Here is a 16868-nt window from a genome sequence, read left to right on the forward strand (position 1 = left end):
CCTTCTACCATTTCTGTACTTGCAGGTATGCATTAACATAGTGAGATTCAAGCAGAACACATTGAATAGTGGTATCACCGCAGGGATTATCATTCCACTGTTGTTTTTTTTTTTTTTTTAGAGGACACAGTGATGTGGTGATTAATATGAACATATATCTTTAGACCGTACAGTTGGAACAGTTTTCCACGGGGACAGGATGAAATTTACATTTGACTTAATCAAACCCCCGAAGTGATGTTTTCCGAATAAGCTGCAGTGCTTTACAATTTTTTAATACATATGGCAACAGCACCACCATCAGCATATTAAAAAAATGCTTTGCCAATACAGAGAGAGAAGAAGAAGAAGAGACATAAATAAAGACATAAATGTCATTTTTTTTTTTTTTATCTGTGAAAGAAAAAACAAAGATGGTTTTGGGACCTAGGAAGAGAATAGTCACTGTCTGGAGCTGTGACTCGAGTGGTCTGTTGTTGTCATCTATACTGCTGCTGTCTCTGCTGCTGAAACTACTGGACCATTAACTTCACCCCCAGGCGATGATATATAAGAGACAGAGAGAGATTTGATACATATTCGCTAGCACATAACTGAGGTAAGAACTGTCAAGTCTGTGGTTTTTCTTTGACCATGGTGTTGGATTACAACCATGACAGATTTAGAAGAAAGAAAACCCTCAAAACGTAAAACCCCAACCAGTGTGAAGGACTAATTTCATTCTCAAATGATTTTTTTACTGAACTGAATAACAGAATATGCACATTAGTAAATGAAAGATAATAATGAGACTTAGCACTCCATAGGAAGATCATGAGACAATTATTTTCCGTCGTCTAAAATTCTCCGTTTTTGTGCCAGAAGCTCTCGACGCTTTCCCCTCGTTTTATACATTCAGAACAACATAGTCAGTGTCGTGAAGAAGAGTTAAGGAGTTGTATAGTGAAGCAACTCAACACATAAATCAACACATGTCCTTTACGTTTCCTGTCACATCTAAGTGAGTTATGTCCGGCAACACTCGAGTCATCATTGGAACCCGCCGTGTAGCCTCGGGTGTGCCTGGATGTGCTTAACTGTGGCTGTGCTGTCTAAATCTCAAGCTGGCACAACCAAAACATGTATGAGCAGCAGAGCTTTCCATACAGCCGACCAAACAGCCGCCTACTTTATTATATTCAATGCTGATTTATAATAAAATAGCTTTGATTAACGAGTTGTGGTTTGCTATGCGTGTACATTTTACGATCGCTAGCCTCCACTTCCAAACAAGGCATGACGAGAGTCCCCAAACACTGGGTCAGGACCCACAGCCGGGTCGTAGGAGATTTTGCTAATTTCTTCCGTTGTGTCTTATTTAACATTTATTTCTGCAGTACACCTTTGAGCCACAGGAAGAAGCCTTAATGTTTGTATCGTTCTGATAATTGTAGCCTTTTAGAACATTTCATTTATGTATAAAGTATTTAACAATAACGCGGACATCCGCAGGGAAGGTTTCAATACATAATTAAAAAATAATAAATAAGGCCTAATGATTCTGAATCACAAACGTTCTGACCAATCAGGAATAGGCATGGTTTAAAATATACATATTTAATTGTTGGTTACGATGCACAAGAAGTCTAATTCACTACATGTTTACAATCAGGTAGACCGACTCATTAAAAATATTCAATAATTAAGTCTGTGTATATGATGGAATAGAGGTATTACAATGTGCCAGAGGCTACTACATTTTACACATTATATCCACAGGCCCACCTAAATTACAATTTCTAGCTAAGTGGTTTATTTAAACACTGAACTTGATCCATGTTTCTGTGGAGATAAAACAGCTGGTGTAGCTTCATTAAATAACACACGTACAAAGTCCAATTTGGGAAGCAAGCTTCTTATGTTTAGCTAGGCTGAGTCCAATATATTCTAATATATTAGAATGGAACTGGTCCACCAGCAACAAACTGGAAACTGGAAACGTAAGATGGACGTTAAAAAGATCTGATCTGGCACCAGCACTGTTTGGTTGAACGTCAATGCCAAACAGCTCTGAGCAGCTCAGAAATGCGTTGCGGCGTAGTTTTACAAACAAACGTTTTGACCCAAAGGTTTCTGCTGAGATGATGTCTCCAAAACAGAGGGCAGGCAAAGCGCCAGAAAATGATTTACAGTTTACAGCGATGCCGATCACAGACGAGCAGAGCTCTTTTACGTTTTTCTGATTGTTGTAGCATCATTTGACCCAGCAGGATAACGGATGATGCACAGGGGTGAATATGTTAGAAGGGGAGCGATAGTGCAGCTTGAGCACCAGTTAAGCAGACTAGTGAAACAATAGAGGTGCCAGCTACAAGAGCCAACTAGAAGTTAAGCTGTGTTGAGCCCCAAGGGATACAGAGACTTTTTAACCAAGACCTATCCTTTGTTTTGTTTTTTTGGAAGGTTGGACAGCAAGTAGTGTTTTAGGCTACATCCACATTACTCCGTTTTCGTTTGAAAACTCCGTTTCCAAACGAAAACGATCTCCATCCACACGGCGTTTCAGCCATCGTTTCCGAAGTGATCTCCGTCCATATTACACGCCTGGAAACGAATATCACGTGACTATTCACGTTCACTGGGCATGCGCCGATGTAAACAGGAAGTAGATTGTCGTATTTTGTAACTAAGCAACCAGAGTAATAAAGTAGTCTTTAATGATCGTAAGTATGTGTTTGATACTTAAGATCTTCTCTCAAATCATCCTCTATAAACTCAAACAGATAGAGTTCTTGGAAAGTTTAATACGTTTTATTTTTCAGACTTAACGTTAGTTACCGCGCTGCGGGTCTCTCTCTCTCTCTCTCTCTCTCTCTCTCTCTCTCTCTCTCTCTCTCTCTCTCTCTCTCTCTCTCTCTCTCTCTCGCCGCTCACCGATCGCTACAATAACAGCTGTTTCCTCCGCAGACATGCAGATTTTAACTGGACAACAGCTACTAGTAAAGACAACAAGGTCAGCAATGCCTGTAATCAGTTGTCAGTTAACCTGGTAGTCGATCGCGGGTGTCTACGTCATCGTTTCCAAACTTATGCGTTTCCGTCCGTCCACACGAATACGCTACCCGGAGTTTCCAAAGTTATCCGGCTTCGGGATCGTTTCTAAACTCCTCCGTTTACGGTGCTCCAAAACGCCGGCGTAGTGCGGACGCTCAGTGTAACCGTAGCAAAACATATGCGTTTCCAAACGAAAACGGAGTAGTGTGGATGTACTCTTAGACACGTCACCACGTTGACTCTGCAGCTACAGGCACAGTGTGCTGCTGGATAAAGAGGTTCTTTTGGACTCGAGCCTTCCCTTTGATTCTGCAGTTCATGCAAGTTTAAATGACATTTGAGGCTCTTACTTTAATGTTACAGATAGAGTACAGAAATGGTTTTGCTCCTACCTGCCCAAAATAATTTTCTCCATCACGAGACAGATAACTAATCCTCATCAGTACATATTACTTGCAGAATTCCACAGGGTACAATTTAAGGTCTCGTCTTATTTTTAGAAGAGGATTGCATAAAAGAAGGCACCGGAGCGCACAGATAGCTCAACATTTACTTAAGGAATGCAAGGACCACGGCTTCAGCGTGACTGCTTCTTCATCAACGCCATGTAACGTAATAGCCCTTAAACAGGCACTAGATTTAAATAGCCTCCTGAGGCCATAATATGGTCTTTAGCTTTGGCAAGATGGAGAGGGTAATGCACTTTCGTACAGATGAATATTACTATATATTGAATGTGAAACCATTCTTATCTTCTGCCTCGGTTAAAGGTCTCTTATACGCACACCTTTCAAGGAATGTAGCTTTTACTATTTTTAAAAGGCCCCATTCACAAATACAACCCTTCAATATTTACAGCACATATACATTTCTCTCTACACAACTTGTTGATCCCTGTTACAGTTTATATGTCAAAATCGAGCCTAAATAGTAGTCTGGTGGTGGTAAACATGATAGCCTTCATTACTGGCCTACATTGAATGAAATAGGCTGTTCTGAAGTGCTGTGAGTGTATATTTTATCAGTGGTCTTTAAAACTAAATGGAGATAACTGAATATTGCTAATCGTTTTTGGAAATATTCTGCTAATACTTTGAGTTTTAACACAGCCTTTGACTTTTTCTCTATATTGCTGATCAAGCCAGCTAATCAGGGTCACCACTATCAGAAGGAAATGAACCCCCTCCTGCAATCAAACCCCAGGTAAGAAAGCATGTGTCACACACATTCACAGCATAGATACTTTATTTTATAATAAAATGTACACTACTCGACAAGGTTGACACCGTCTGAGAATAGAAAGAAAGCTCTTGTTTAGTGATACCACACATTCATAGATGTTGCTTCTATGTTGTGCATGAAGGTCAGGCTATGGATAGAGTTCTTTAAAAAGATCAACATGCTGTCTCCTCAAACTTCTTGGTAAGTAGAAGATGATAATACTTGAGAAAAGTGCAAGCCACACTGATGTTTTTCATGTAATGTCTGACAGAAACTGGCCTTATGTAGCCTTCTTTTTGTATTTGGCAGCATGTACATGAAACTCACCCTGAAATTCATAATCAGATGGTACCTGCAGTGACTGCCGAATTAAGGCTAAATGTCAACTGTCAGATAGATATGCAAATTGAGGCTTTTCTTGCTCACAGATGAGTCTGAATAAATTGAGTGTATGCCAGGTACTGTAGTTTTCTTCTCCCATAACGGCTATTCTCATCTCCACAAGTGCAGAATATTGGATGTGAAGGTTGGAAGCAATTAAGACATTATTGTTATTACTATTATCAGTCATACCTGTTATACTTTTAGAAAAACATGCATTCTTCAAATTTGAAGATTCCTTCCAATCTTTTGAATGCATGTTTTTCCAAAAGTATAACAGGTATGAATATCTAAATCATTATATATATATATATAAATGCATGAATAATGTACATTTAAATAAGTTCTTAATCATTTACTAACACTTTATAGAGGATGTTATTAATCATCTACAACTCCTTAATAATTGGTTTGTAATATATATAATACTTCATTTACAAATAGTGAATCCATCATTTATAAAGTATGAAAACATAATCACCAAACGCATAATAGACAAGCTTATTAATCAAGAATAAAACATTTATAGCTGTTGTTATGAATTGCATACTAATGAGTGTTAATGTAGGAACAATGCTTTATAAATGATGAACTAAGTGTTTACTCATACTTCACTAATGCTTCATAGTGTGTAGTTATTATAAAGTGTTATGAACAAACACAGTATAGCTACGTTTTACTTTCAGTTCAGTTCCCCGTCGGAAAATATTCTAAATATAGGGAACACTTAAACTGATATAGATTTTTTTTCTCATAGGTTGTTAAAATAGGCGTCAACTTACGGTTGTGCCGAGTGAAGCCAATGCGGACGTATGTAAACTAAAGCGGAGTGCGCATCAGGGTGGGCTTACTTTGATTTACAGAGCCGTATACGTCGTCTCTATGTTAGTCCTCTGCATTCCAAACCGGTGGGTGACATCATGACGACGTCCACTTCTTACATACAAGCTATGGTTAATAAATGACTCTTGCTGCTGCACCCATTCAAAGCAGTACATTACTTTGCTTCCGTGCTGAGTGCTCCTGTCTGCTTGTCCAAAACGGGGGCGTTAGGACTTTCGTCTACTGTAGATACAAAGCGCGACGTCGACGGCGCACAGATTGACAACAACTTGACAAAGGCGCACTAGTCCCGCACTTGGCGCTCAATAGCTCGATTGCTTTTTAACCAAGAAATCGCCGTTTCGTGTCACGATGCCGGACGACCTGGGCTGCTGATTCAAATGTCTGGAGCCAGGCAAGCATGTTTTTAATGAGCAACTACCTCACGTTTCCGTGCGTGTGTTCCCAAAAAATGAACTTGAAGGATAAGTAGAATAAATAAATGCTGAGAGGAGAGCCTACTACACGGAGCCGGTGTAAACAGCTCCATGAGAGAGTATCTGTAGCATCTAAACACTTTTTCAAGCATTTTTCAAGTCTAATTATTCATACGTTCAGCAAATATACCACATCTTTCATAAATTGTGGCTGTTGTTCAACTTTTAAAGCCACCGTTTACCATCCGCTTTTCAACAAACCATAACATAGTCAACGTCTTTCATGCGTCAGAATTGCCCTTTAGTTACTCACTTATTGTTTTGCGTGTTATATTCATCACTGGCAACTTTTTATGAAACTTTTTTTATCTTCTATATAATTCATGCAAGGGTTGGACTCACCATTAAGCACTGCCTTTCAGCAGTCATCCGAGAAGAAATCCATCAGTGATGAAGCAACGGCCAACTTCTGCAAGGCAGGAGCCTTGTAGTTCATAATGCAAAGCAACCGCGAGACACGTTGCACCTTGTTTTACCAGCCTACAGGTTACAGTTCTAACCTCAAAAACGAAAACGTATTGATGAATGTGCTTACATTACTGGAGGAGGCAGCATAATTTACAACTGATGTTTTTTGGGAGAGTGCATCCAATACCAACTACAGGTACAGAATACATTGTGTAGCTCAGAAAGTTGAAAAAGTGAAATGAGAGAAAGTGGGTACGTCAAAAAGGCAAATTACAACACTTCATCTGAAAATATGCTCTGTCGTGTGTTGAACATTACAGATGGCTGTAATGTAGCAGTGAAAGATTATCTGTTTGTGGAATTTCTTTTCTTTAAATTAAGCTAAATGGGCTTCTTAATTTCCAAGATGAGATGAAATATAGTTCTGAAACGTGAACCTTAATTGACTTTTCAGTTGTTTTTTTTGTTATAGTCCTGCAAGGACAAATAGCTTACAGTTTAGGCTCCAGTAGTCAAATATCTCTTGGAGGCAGGTTTAATATGTTGAGGACAAGATAGAAGACATTTTTCATTACTAGCATTCATAATACAATATCACACATTGCCATCTGGACAGTATCTACAGGCTTACAAGCGCTGTATATCCATCTCAAGACCCGACCATGTAAGCATTTGGATGGATCCAATGTCCCTCGTTTGCCCTCGAAGGGTTCTGCAGACCCTGCATCACCCCCGCTGAGCCCCGTCTCTGCACAGCTCCATCTCTATGTTAGGGCACACAACATGCGGCACGTTACAAGAGAAGACAAAGGGATTGCATCATAGGTCCGCTACTGAAATTATGCAACCACCTCTTCTCTAACACTTTTGATTTATTGATGAAAAGCGAGGTAGCCTGTTGTGAACATGTGTAGACTACCATATATTTAGATATTCTCATATTTCAATTCGAACATGTTTTGGGGCTCTTTAAATATTCAGTGAGGTTATGCTGTTTGATAGAATGTCCACTGAAATGAGTATTACTATTGACGGCTCAAAACATGCTCCCCGACTTGTCTCACACAGAACTACAGCATCCGCAGCTGTACTTCTGAAATTAGACTCTGAAGCAAGCCTTGGTTTACAGATCAGAAGACCAGCTGCACAGGATTTGTCATTGTTTTCGCTCCTTTTCTTTTAGGCATTGCATTTTGAGACACCCTTACAGTGAATTCTATCATTTTATTATTTGAGCATCGTTGCAAGGCTTCCTCGCTTTTGAGATCTACGGTTCCCTTGACAGCCTAAATGCTTTTATTTGTGTGCTTAATGTTGCCGGGGCTTTTCTAGCATTTTCAACATGTTTCTTTGCATGTGATGCACTTTGGCTGGTATATACCGTATGGAAAACCACAAATCAGGCTGTCACAGATACCTTGAGTAGCAAATTAATTCAATTACATTTATTTTGTATAGCCCAAAAATCACAAGTTTTCCGCAAAGGGCTTTACAGTCTGTGCACATACGGCATCCTGTGTCCCGGGACCTTCACATCGGAACAGGAAAAACTCCCCCAAAGAAAAAAACTTAAACGGGGAGAAAAGAGGAAGAAACCTTAAGGAGAGCAACAGAGGAAGGATCCCTCTATCAGGATGGACAGAAGTGCAATAGATGTCATGTGTACAGAATGAACAACATAACATTCAATGCATATGACATAAATTATTCATATAAGGAGAGTAGTAAGCATAATAATGATGGAAATGAGTGGATATAATAGAATGAATATATCTGATAATAAGGAACTGCAGTAATCTAGTCTGGAAGTAACAAATGCATGGATTGACAGGGCAATGCAATCTTGCATAACTGTATCATTAGATAATTGATTTTGGAGGTGTTCTGGGCCTAATAGAATAACTTCAGTTTTGTCTGAGTTTAACATCAGGAAGTTGCACGTCATCCAGGTTTTTATGTCCTCAAGGGATGAGTATTCAATTAAAATTCAACGAGGTCCAGTTAGAGAGAATCTCCTCATGCAAAGGTCCGGAACATCACAGTAATGTCTAACTTGCGCTATAATTTAGTCCCATATTGAAGTAGCCTCGTAGTTGTATTAACCTCTGTATCAACAACGGACTCAATTGAATGTTATCTCAACAATATTGATTGTCAATTGAACTGGATGAATTCTAAATAATACATACTCTAATAATAGAGTTCTTCTCTCGTTTCAATTAAAATAAGGGATGCATTTAAGAATAAATGAAATATCAGAAAGCTTTTGAAAGATGTGTATCTTAAAATAAAGTATTTATAATTGCATTTCCCTGCAGCATTAAATTCCGTTCATTCAGGGTGACGTGACGTCAACCAAGAAAACCATGATATTGTATTTCTCTCATCCTCTATAAAGAGACATTTGTGTGCAGGGTCTTTATCTGTGGTTATTGAAACCACTTGTTTCAGCTCTATTCCTCTCTCTGTTAACATCACTGTTGGGCAGTGAATTTATGTTTTAGGATTCTGATCATATTGGGTTTATTTTCTGTGCCTTCATTTCGGATGTGAGTGGGGTACGTATGCTCAAAAGATTTGTGCTTTGTCTCGTAGTGACCCGTTAAATCCTGACTGAACATCCTCAAATAAACTATTGTTATGTAGAAAGTCACACAACTGATTTGCGACTGCTTTCTCAAGCATCTTAGAGCGGAAAGGAAGGTTAGAGATCGGTCTATAGTCAGCCAACGCCTCTGGATCAAGAGATGGTTTCTTAAGAAGAGGATTAATTACAGCTACTTTGAAGGGCTGCGGTACATGGCCTGTTGGTAGACAGATTGATAGTATCTAGTAACGAGGTGCTAACTAACGGTAAAACTTTTTACTATAAAAACAATTGTGAAATGCAGTACAATTGCCAGGATGTCAGACAAACAGAGTTGCCTTGACAATGTTTCACTGGGAGATATTTGGAAAGCTTAATTTCAATGGACTTCTTTACCGTGCAAAATCAAGTGTTCTCACTCAAATTAAATCAAACTAATTTATTTATTACATCACTGGTTTTTTCATATCTGATTAATAATAACTTAAGAATTGAATCACTCTCTCCAAGTTCCTTTTAACATTTGAAGTTCAATTTGCAGCTCTGTAGAAGCCTCTGTCCTTGAAAATTGCTTTCATTAACATTTGTACTGTGTACTCCCGCCTATCGCACAGTCAAAGGGGTGTTAAAGTAGAATAAATGTCTTTGTTAGAAAGAAAAATCAGAGCCTCAGAAAAGATAATGCACTTGGTTTAAAAATATTAAAATCTCTTATTCGGGCTTAACTGCATGGAGAGATGAGATATAATTCGACCGGCACGGCTGTGTTAATCCTTGCATTTCTTTTTGATTTTCACGAGGAAGAATTTAATCCATGGTAACAATGGAACCTCTTGGACCCTAGCCCTATTTTTAGGCCTCAGCTCGAAAAATAGCATACCCATACGATAATGAGTGTAGCGTTGCAACTGTAAGGGCTATTTTAATACTTTTGGTATTAAAATAACCCTAACACTTGTGAGTTGTGTTAATATGTGTAAATATCAGTATATATGTTACTGGTTAAGAGTAAATTAAGATGGCACACAGCACAAATTGAAAATTCTAATTTTCGACTGAAAAAAAAAAACAATTTCAAGATATTTCTTTTTAGAAATCATGTAGCTACGAGCTTTCAAGCTCTCCCAGATCATAGAACTATATGTTGAGGGTCTCAACACATTTTTACTTTGATGAAGTGAAGCTTTATCTAGTACATCTTGATCTAGTACAGAGAGGTCAGACGAGGTCAACCAAAATGTAATCTTGTTCCAGCTGTTCCATTGTAATTTTATATACTATATAATTATATATTTCATTTCTTTTATCACTAATAGTGTTCAATCTATCAAATGCAGCAGTTTGGCATCATTTTGAGAGCCTGGATCCTCTCTGAGACTGTTTATGTCTGTCATCCATGGGATTTTCTCGTCTGAATTCCAGTTTTTTTTTCTCTTCCAGGGCCTTACAGACTGTGTGAAGGGCCGATTTGACCCAATGAACCTTCCATAGACGCGTCACAGCCTGCTCTGTTGAGACAACCCAACGTGACTTTGAATGACAGAATCCGTGAGCCAATCAGAATAAAAAAACTACCCGAGTGTCAAATTTCTAAAATCCGATTTGCTGAGACGTATAACCCTCCCCCTTCAGCTAGCAGGCACACGAGGCACATGAGGGCAGCGCCAGCTTTTAATTCACACAGAGCGGCGTCCGATGAACAGATAGACAGTAAACATGAACGGATTCATATTTTTTTTGTTACGTTATTGGCATAAAATGTGGCAAGTGGGTCTGCCTAGGGGGCGCTTTATGGATTGTGTTACTTGGTATTATACGTAGCTTTGTCTGAGTTGTGTTTGGAGTTTGTACCAACAGCTGAGATGACTTTGTAGCGCAGGAGCTGCAGTTTGAGCAGGTATGCGACATCATTATATTCGTTACTGATGAGCGCACGTTATGAGTGGGTGAATATTTGGATGAATGCGTTGCCCCCACCGGCGGGGGCGCTCGGGCCCAAGTAAAACATGCTTGCCTGGCTCAAGACATTTGAATCAGCAGCCCAGTCGTCCGGCATCATGACATGAAACGGCGATTTCTTGGTTAAAAAGCAATCGAGCTATTGATTGATAGCCAAGTGCGGGACTAGTGCGCCTTTGTCAAGTTGTGGGTTTTGAGGCACTGATGGCCTTTCAATGTCATTCATAAAAGCATAGATAGTCCTCACTTTAGATGAGGTCACACAAAATACTTAATAAATGACTAATAACTACCTGAATTAATCATGAATTGCAGTATTAATACGCATTTATAAAGCATATGTTAAACATGTCACGGCTATTTCAGATGTTGTTCAATTGAAAGCCTTGAATTTGACCTTTTACTTTTTCATACAGTTGTTACAGTGTTTTTTTTTTTTTATTTCACTGCTGCATTTGGTTCCAAATACCATATCACTAAAGGTCCATATACCCACATTATTGTAGTATTTACTGAAATAATGACAAGGGGGATTCATTGGTACCCGACCAACATCCTATTAAGTCTTTTAACACTGAAGTTAATCAGAGAAGATAATAAAAATGTAAATCTTTTGAACGAAGCCTACTGAAAGTACTAACATGTCACAATGTGAGTCTAGTCAACATACTGTAATGTGGTTAGTGAATGTACTTTCTTTTCAGAGGGAGTGTCATTATCAATCATTGATAATGAACATTTGAATTGTCTGCTGTCAGCTAAATGTTGTACAGAAGAAGATTATAGTACCTCATTAAATATGTTGTGATGTGCACTTATGAGATGGTATCTCCAGAGGCGAAAGATGTTAATGGATAATTGCATAACTGACTATTATGAATTCAGTTTAACAAGTGAATCTTGCAGTGCTTCCAAGTAATAATTCATCTTGTGGCATATTTTTGTCTCCCTCTAATCTGTTGCTCCGTACTAAAAGAGCAGTGTTGCACTTTACTGGAAAATGATTGATGTATAGTTGTGGCCTGTGTAGCTCTCTGTCGGGGGAAGATAAACTCATTTAGAGAGAGAGGAAGTCTTGCTCCCACAGATACAGGCAAGGTTAAGACACCTACTCTGGGCCAAAATGTGGACACTTGGAAATCACAGCTTGAGTCAGAATCTAATAAATGATCTTTCAGCGAAAACTGTGTGGCAGTGAGGCTAAGTGCGTGCGGGAGAAGTGGCTCAAGGACAGTGGAGGCTTAGATGGGCTTGTGAGAGCACACGACGATGGGACGTCATTGTTAAAATGTCACATGGAGGCAATTTGAGGGGACGACGGTAGGTACAGTGGGATGGTGTGCGTAATGGCATGTGTTGTCATGACTGTGTGCTTTTATGGTCTTTTCCCTAGGGAGTGGATGGACGTGCTCAGCCCTCCCATTATGCCTCCAAGCCAGCGGAGAAGGTCAGGCAACACTTGGGACAATTTAGAAGATCTAATCGGAGGTACAGTAACCTCCACGTTGTTTCCTTTTGCTCCCAGACGCCCTAGTGTGTCATTTACACTCAGACAAACAAGCAAACAACACAATGCCTTAACATTAACCGCACTAATTGCGCAAATGCATTGAACTTATGGAAACATTCACCGGTGTCAAAGCTTCCACCCAAAGACTGCACTCAACATGGTGGGAAAGCATGCGAAACTGTATCTAATTAAGGGTAAAGACCCATAAGAGTGGAGCTCTCTGTCCTCCATATAACTCCATAGGTCAAAAGAGACAGGCTCATTACAGGTCTGTACCCCCAAGACACATCGACAAGGTTAATTGACGAAACCTTTTCAGTTTACAACGGCATTTTTTTTTTTAAACCTCCTACACAATGTGTCTCATAATTAGTTTTCATTATCGTCGCCGAGGTTTCTGATAAGATAAAAGGTTCCTCTTGGAGCATTCCCTAACCTTTTTAGCATTTAACTGCCTGTCAATTTAACGGCTAAATTCTCGCACTTCAAAGTAGCGGGGATTACAGAGAATCTCTTTACAGCTTCATAATGTGGTACAGGGACTGGGTGTCTTAGGTCTTGATTGATGAGAGAAAAAAATGGCAGTGACAGAAAACTTTAAAATCCACCTGAGTCTGAAGGTCACCTCGCCTTCCACGCTTGTCATTCCATTTCATTCCGGCAACAGCTGATAGAGGAGGCCCTTACTCATACACCTGGCATAGCTATGCTACTATACATAGAAAATACGATATACATTTTTACATGTTTTATCTGTTTGAATTTAATGAATGCAATGCTAATCCAATGCACCGTTATCTTTGAGTTGTTTTGAACGATTACTATCGAGTGTTGCAGAGTGATCATCTTGCATTGTTGTAGGACGGGACGAGTCTGTGAACGAAGAGGAGAAGGAGGAAGAGTATTTGAATCTGCTCTATGATCCCTGCCTGAACTGCTATTTCGATCCAAAGACGGGGAAGTACTATGAACTAGCTTGACTCAAAGCTCGAGAGAATCTAAATTAAGAAATCAGAAGTTATTGACAGTGGATGAATGGTATCATCCCCCTTTTTGAGGCCTTATATGAATACACCATTCATAGAAATCGTGTGTGTCTCCATAAATAGTCATGTTGGTGTGTAAGGGAGAGGGACTCAAGAAATCAGACACGTTTTTTGCAAAAAAAAAAAAAAAAAAAAATGGAGTAGTTGCCCTTTCAGCAGCACATCTGATGGTAGAAAGAGTCTTTGGCTAGCAGATTAATATGTAAGCTTTTTGAATGAACTTCCTGGAGTTTCTTTTTACAAAGAGGATTTCTGACATTTAAGTTTTGCTTGAATTAGTTCTAACAGTATAGCTCATTTTGTTCTTTATTTATCATAATTTATTTTTAAAAAAGTAATATTTTTGGATATACTGTTTGAAATAAATATGAATCGAAGTGACCATGTTGTTGGTTTCATGTGTGAATTTCCATGAAAGTGTCCTTGTGAGGCTGTAGTTGGACGGAGCTACTTGTTTCAACAAGCAAACATTATGAAAGAAGACGATTGATTTTGAATGTATTCATGAATGAAATGTTGAAGTCCCCACAGTTAAACTCATCTCTTGTTGTAACACGTGAACCCGTACGAGATGTTTTTTATGTAACCAACACCAGACGGGGAGTTCTTTTCATCAGTCCTGCCAAAGCACTGATTACACCTGATGAGCGGCGGATACCAGATTGATTCATCATTTTCAGCCAGAGATGAATTGTCGCTCCACAGTGGCAGGAGTATAATGAAATGAGAGGAAAACCCACATTCATTTATCAAATTGTGATTCCCTGTAGTTTTAATCAGACAATAATCCCAACTGGATCAATGGCTGACAATTCAGTTGGCCCAGCCAGCATATACTGGGGCCCAGATAAGGGCGCTGTTTATGTCAAATACTGACATGTGCAAAGTGTACACTACTGCATTAGATGAAATCTGTTCATAATTTATAAATAAAAACCACTTTTCACAAAGTTTATGGATAAGTAATATTCAAGAAAAGTAAGATCTTGGACAAAACACCAATTTAGATGCAAAATTGAACATTTGAATAAGTTCCAACAAAAGCTGTTCTCTAGTGCCTTGAGGATGAGGCATGATGTATTCAAGCAGCGGTCATATCTTTTCACAGACTTTATTTTTTTTATTTTATGATGTATGACTGTAGAAATGTAGATTTTTGGGGATTTTTCCAAAAATATTCTCACTTCTCTAAAAAAAAAGTTCCACTAAAATAGTAGAACTTGAGACTTTCATATATTTTTAAATGTCAAAAAAATGTATTAGATGCAGCAGCAAATCACAAATACTGTTTAATGTGTCTCGTCAGAGAGCCACGTGACACACAACTATCCGTCACGTGACGTTTCCTGAAAGGGGGCGTGTACATATAATGGCTCATCAACAGGTGACAGCAACCAGGAAGTAAACAACTGGCGTTTGCCTCAGTGCGGCGAAGAGTCGCAAAGGACAACTTATTTGTACTTAATAACTGAAATTCTCCCCATCAGTTTTGGGTCTTGATTATAATGCAGTAGGTGATAATGTACTGCGCGTTATTGTTCCGTAATGAAAGTAGGTTAACCAGGCTCTAAACTCACGAGGATGTCAGCACAGCAGCAACAGGTACTTATGAGAAGCCACACTATTTCATCCGTTAAAAATCCGCTCGTGGTTGTAATTGTCTATGCGAACATAACACGTGAACATAACACGTGAACACGTAAACATACGTAAAGTTATTATTACGATCGTGGTGCCAAAGTTGTACCTGCCTGTTACGTTAAACGTGACGCTGTTTAAACTTGACATATGCAGTATGTGGAAGCGGACATATGGATTTATTTTGTTATTATTTAGTTCTTTTAAAGAATCATTATTAAAATGTATACACTTAACAGAAGAACAACGCACTGTCCTTTTATTGCACAATATTCATTATTTTACATGTCTATCCGGAAGTATTTTAGTTGCCACATCCACGTGCCATAATGCGAAGATAAATAGCATATGAGTTAATTAAGAAGTAATGGTAACAATAGTGATTGCATATGCTTGATGAATGCTATAGGAAGCTATACATCTGGCTTTATCTGGCATCAACAGATGCCTTAGAATTGCATTTTAAACCACCACATTTTGAAAATGTATTGGTGTTGCAAAATAATGTGGAATACGTCTTTCTTACAGCTTTCATATCTTGACTCCTCCTGCACGTGTGTGAATGCGTGTAACTTTTAGGTTGCGTGAATCCCAATTAATCACGACAAAGACTGAAGTCCTGGCACTCCTAACATGCGATCTCGTGCATATAGCTCTGATGTGAGACACGTTGGCTCGTGATCTTAGCTCCGATGTGAGCGATCATTTATTGTCAGAATCACATCAGTCCTGCTTGGCCTGTGATTCACACCCCTGCTGTTGAGCTGTTGGTTCATATATCAGTGTGATCCATAACACACGCCCTGTTCAGCTGTCACATCTCCTGCCCGTATTTCCTGTTTTATCTGAGCCACACATCATGAACTGCGCTGTCACGATTATGGGCTTTTTAACTACTCCACTGTTAGATCTCATTGGATTCATTTGTCATTTTTAGGCCGGGTTAAGGCTCCACCCCGGGATTATTGCATCGGTGATCCTCGTCGCTGCGGCGGCGATATTCGCTGCTCTATTGATCATCCGAAAATACTGCTTCCGGGTCAAGTAAAGCAGACTTTTATTAATGAGCCTTAACAGAGATTATTCAAAATTGGTATTGCTGTAACAACGCATCACCCTGTTCTGTCAAATGACTTTATTGCAGTGAGGCAAGATACAGATACTCACAGCTGAGGCAGATGGAGGACCAGGGTTCAGCAGAGGCTGAAGGCGACAGGGGGCCCTGCACAGTCGGAGAGGAGTCAGACGAGGTTAGTGCATCATCCTCTGATTGCAGCTTCCCCTGTCCGTCGGGCCACTGTACAAGCTGACACAGCTCTAACTTTCCTTATTACTTCAAATGTCATTTTGTAAATTCATTTTTTTTTTCGCCCCTCTCCTGACAGGATCTTCTGGAATAAATCTCAGACCCGGGATGCAAATGGACCGACCTGAAAAAGAGTTTCTTGCGGATGAATTGTGTGCTTCGGGCTGCAGCTAATCATTATTTCTAATCGTCTATGAAAACATCATACATTTGCTCCACACAACTTCAGTAAAAAAACTGAGAAAATACCCAATCGCATTTTCCCACAACCCATGATGACATCATCAAATGTGTTGCTTTGTTCAAACAACAATCCTAAAACCCAGCCCGGTGTTGCCAACCCTTAAAGTCTTAGCAGGACTTGCTCCAAAAGCTGCTAAATCCCTCGAAAAAGTCAGGAAGTCGGCAACACTGACCGTCCCTTCATTGCTCCCTCCAAAGCCACTCCCCCCAAATTTAC

At 39.4% G+C, this 16868-nt stretch overlaps 1 protein-coding gene across 1 annotated transcript in view; it reads left to right on the plus strand.

Moving 5' to 3' along the window:
• cfap20dc (CFAP20 domain containing) overlaps positions 1-13651 on the plus strand; it is a 33296-nt gene extending 19645 nt beyond the window's left edge. The window contains exons 15-17 of the mRNA XM_068711704.1: positions 4175-4236; positions 12302-12396; positions 13280-13651. Of these exons, the coding sequence (XP_068567805.1) occupies positions 4175-4236; positions 12302-12396; positions 13280-13398 (276 nt within the window). The 3' untranslated portion in view covers positions 13399-13651. The remainder of the gene's footprint in view (positions 1-4174; positions 4237-12301; positions 12397-13279) is intronic.
• The last annotated feature ends 3217 nt before the right edge of the window (positions 13652-16868 follow it).

Source organism: Cebidichthys violaceus, unplaced genomic scaffold (genome assembly GCF_023349555.1).
Source record: "Cebidichthys violaceus isolate CVI_PGR_0920_01 unplaced genomic scaffold, fCebVio1.0.p SCAF_17, whole genome shotgun sequence".
Classification (NCBI taxonomy): Eukaryota; Metazoa; Chordata; class Actinopteri; order Perciformes; family Stichaeidae; genus Cebidichthys; species Cebidichthys violaceus.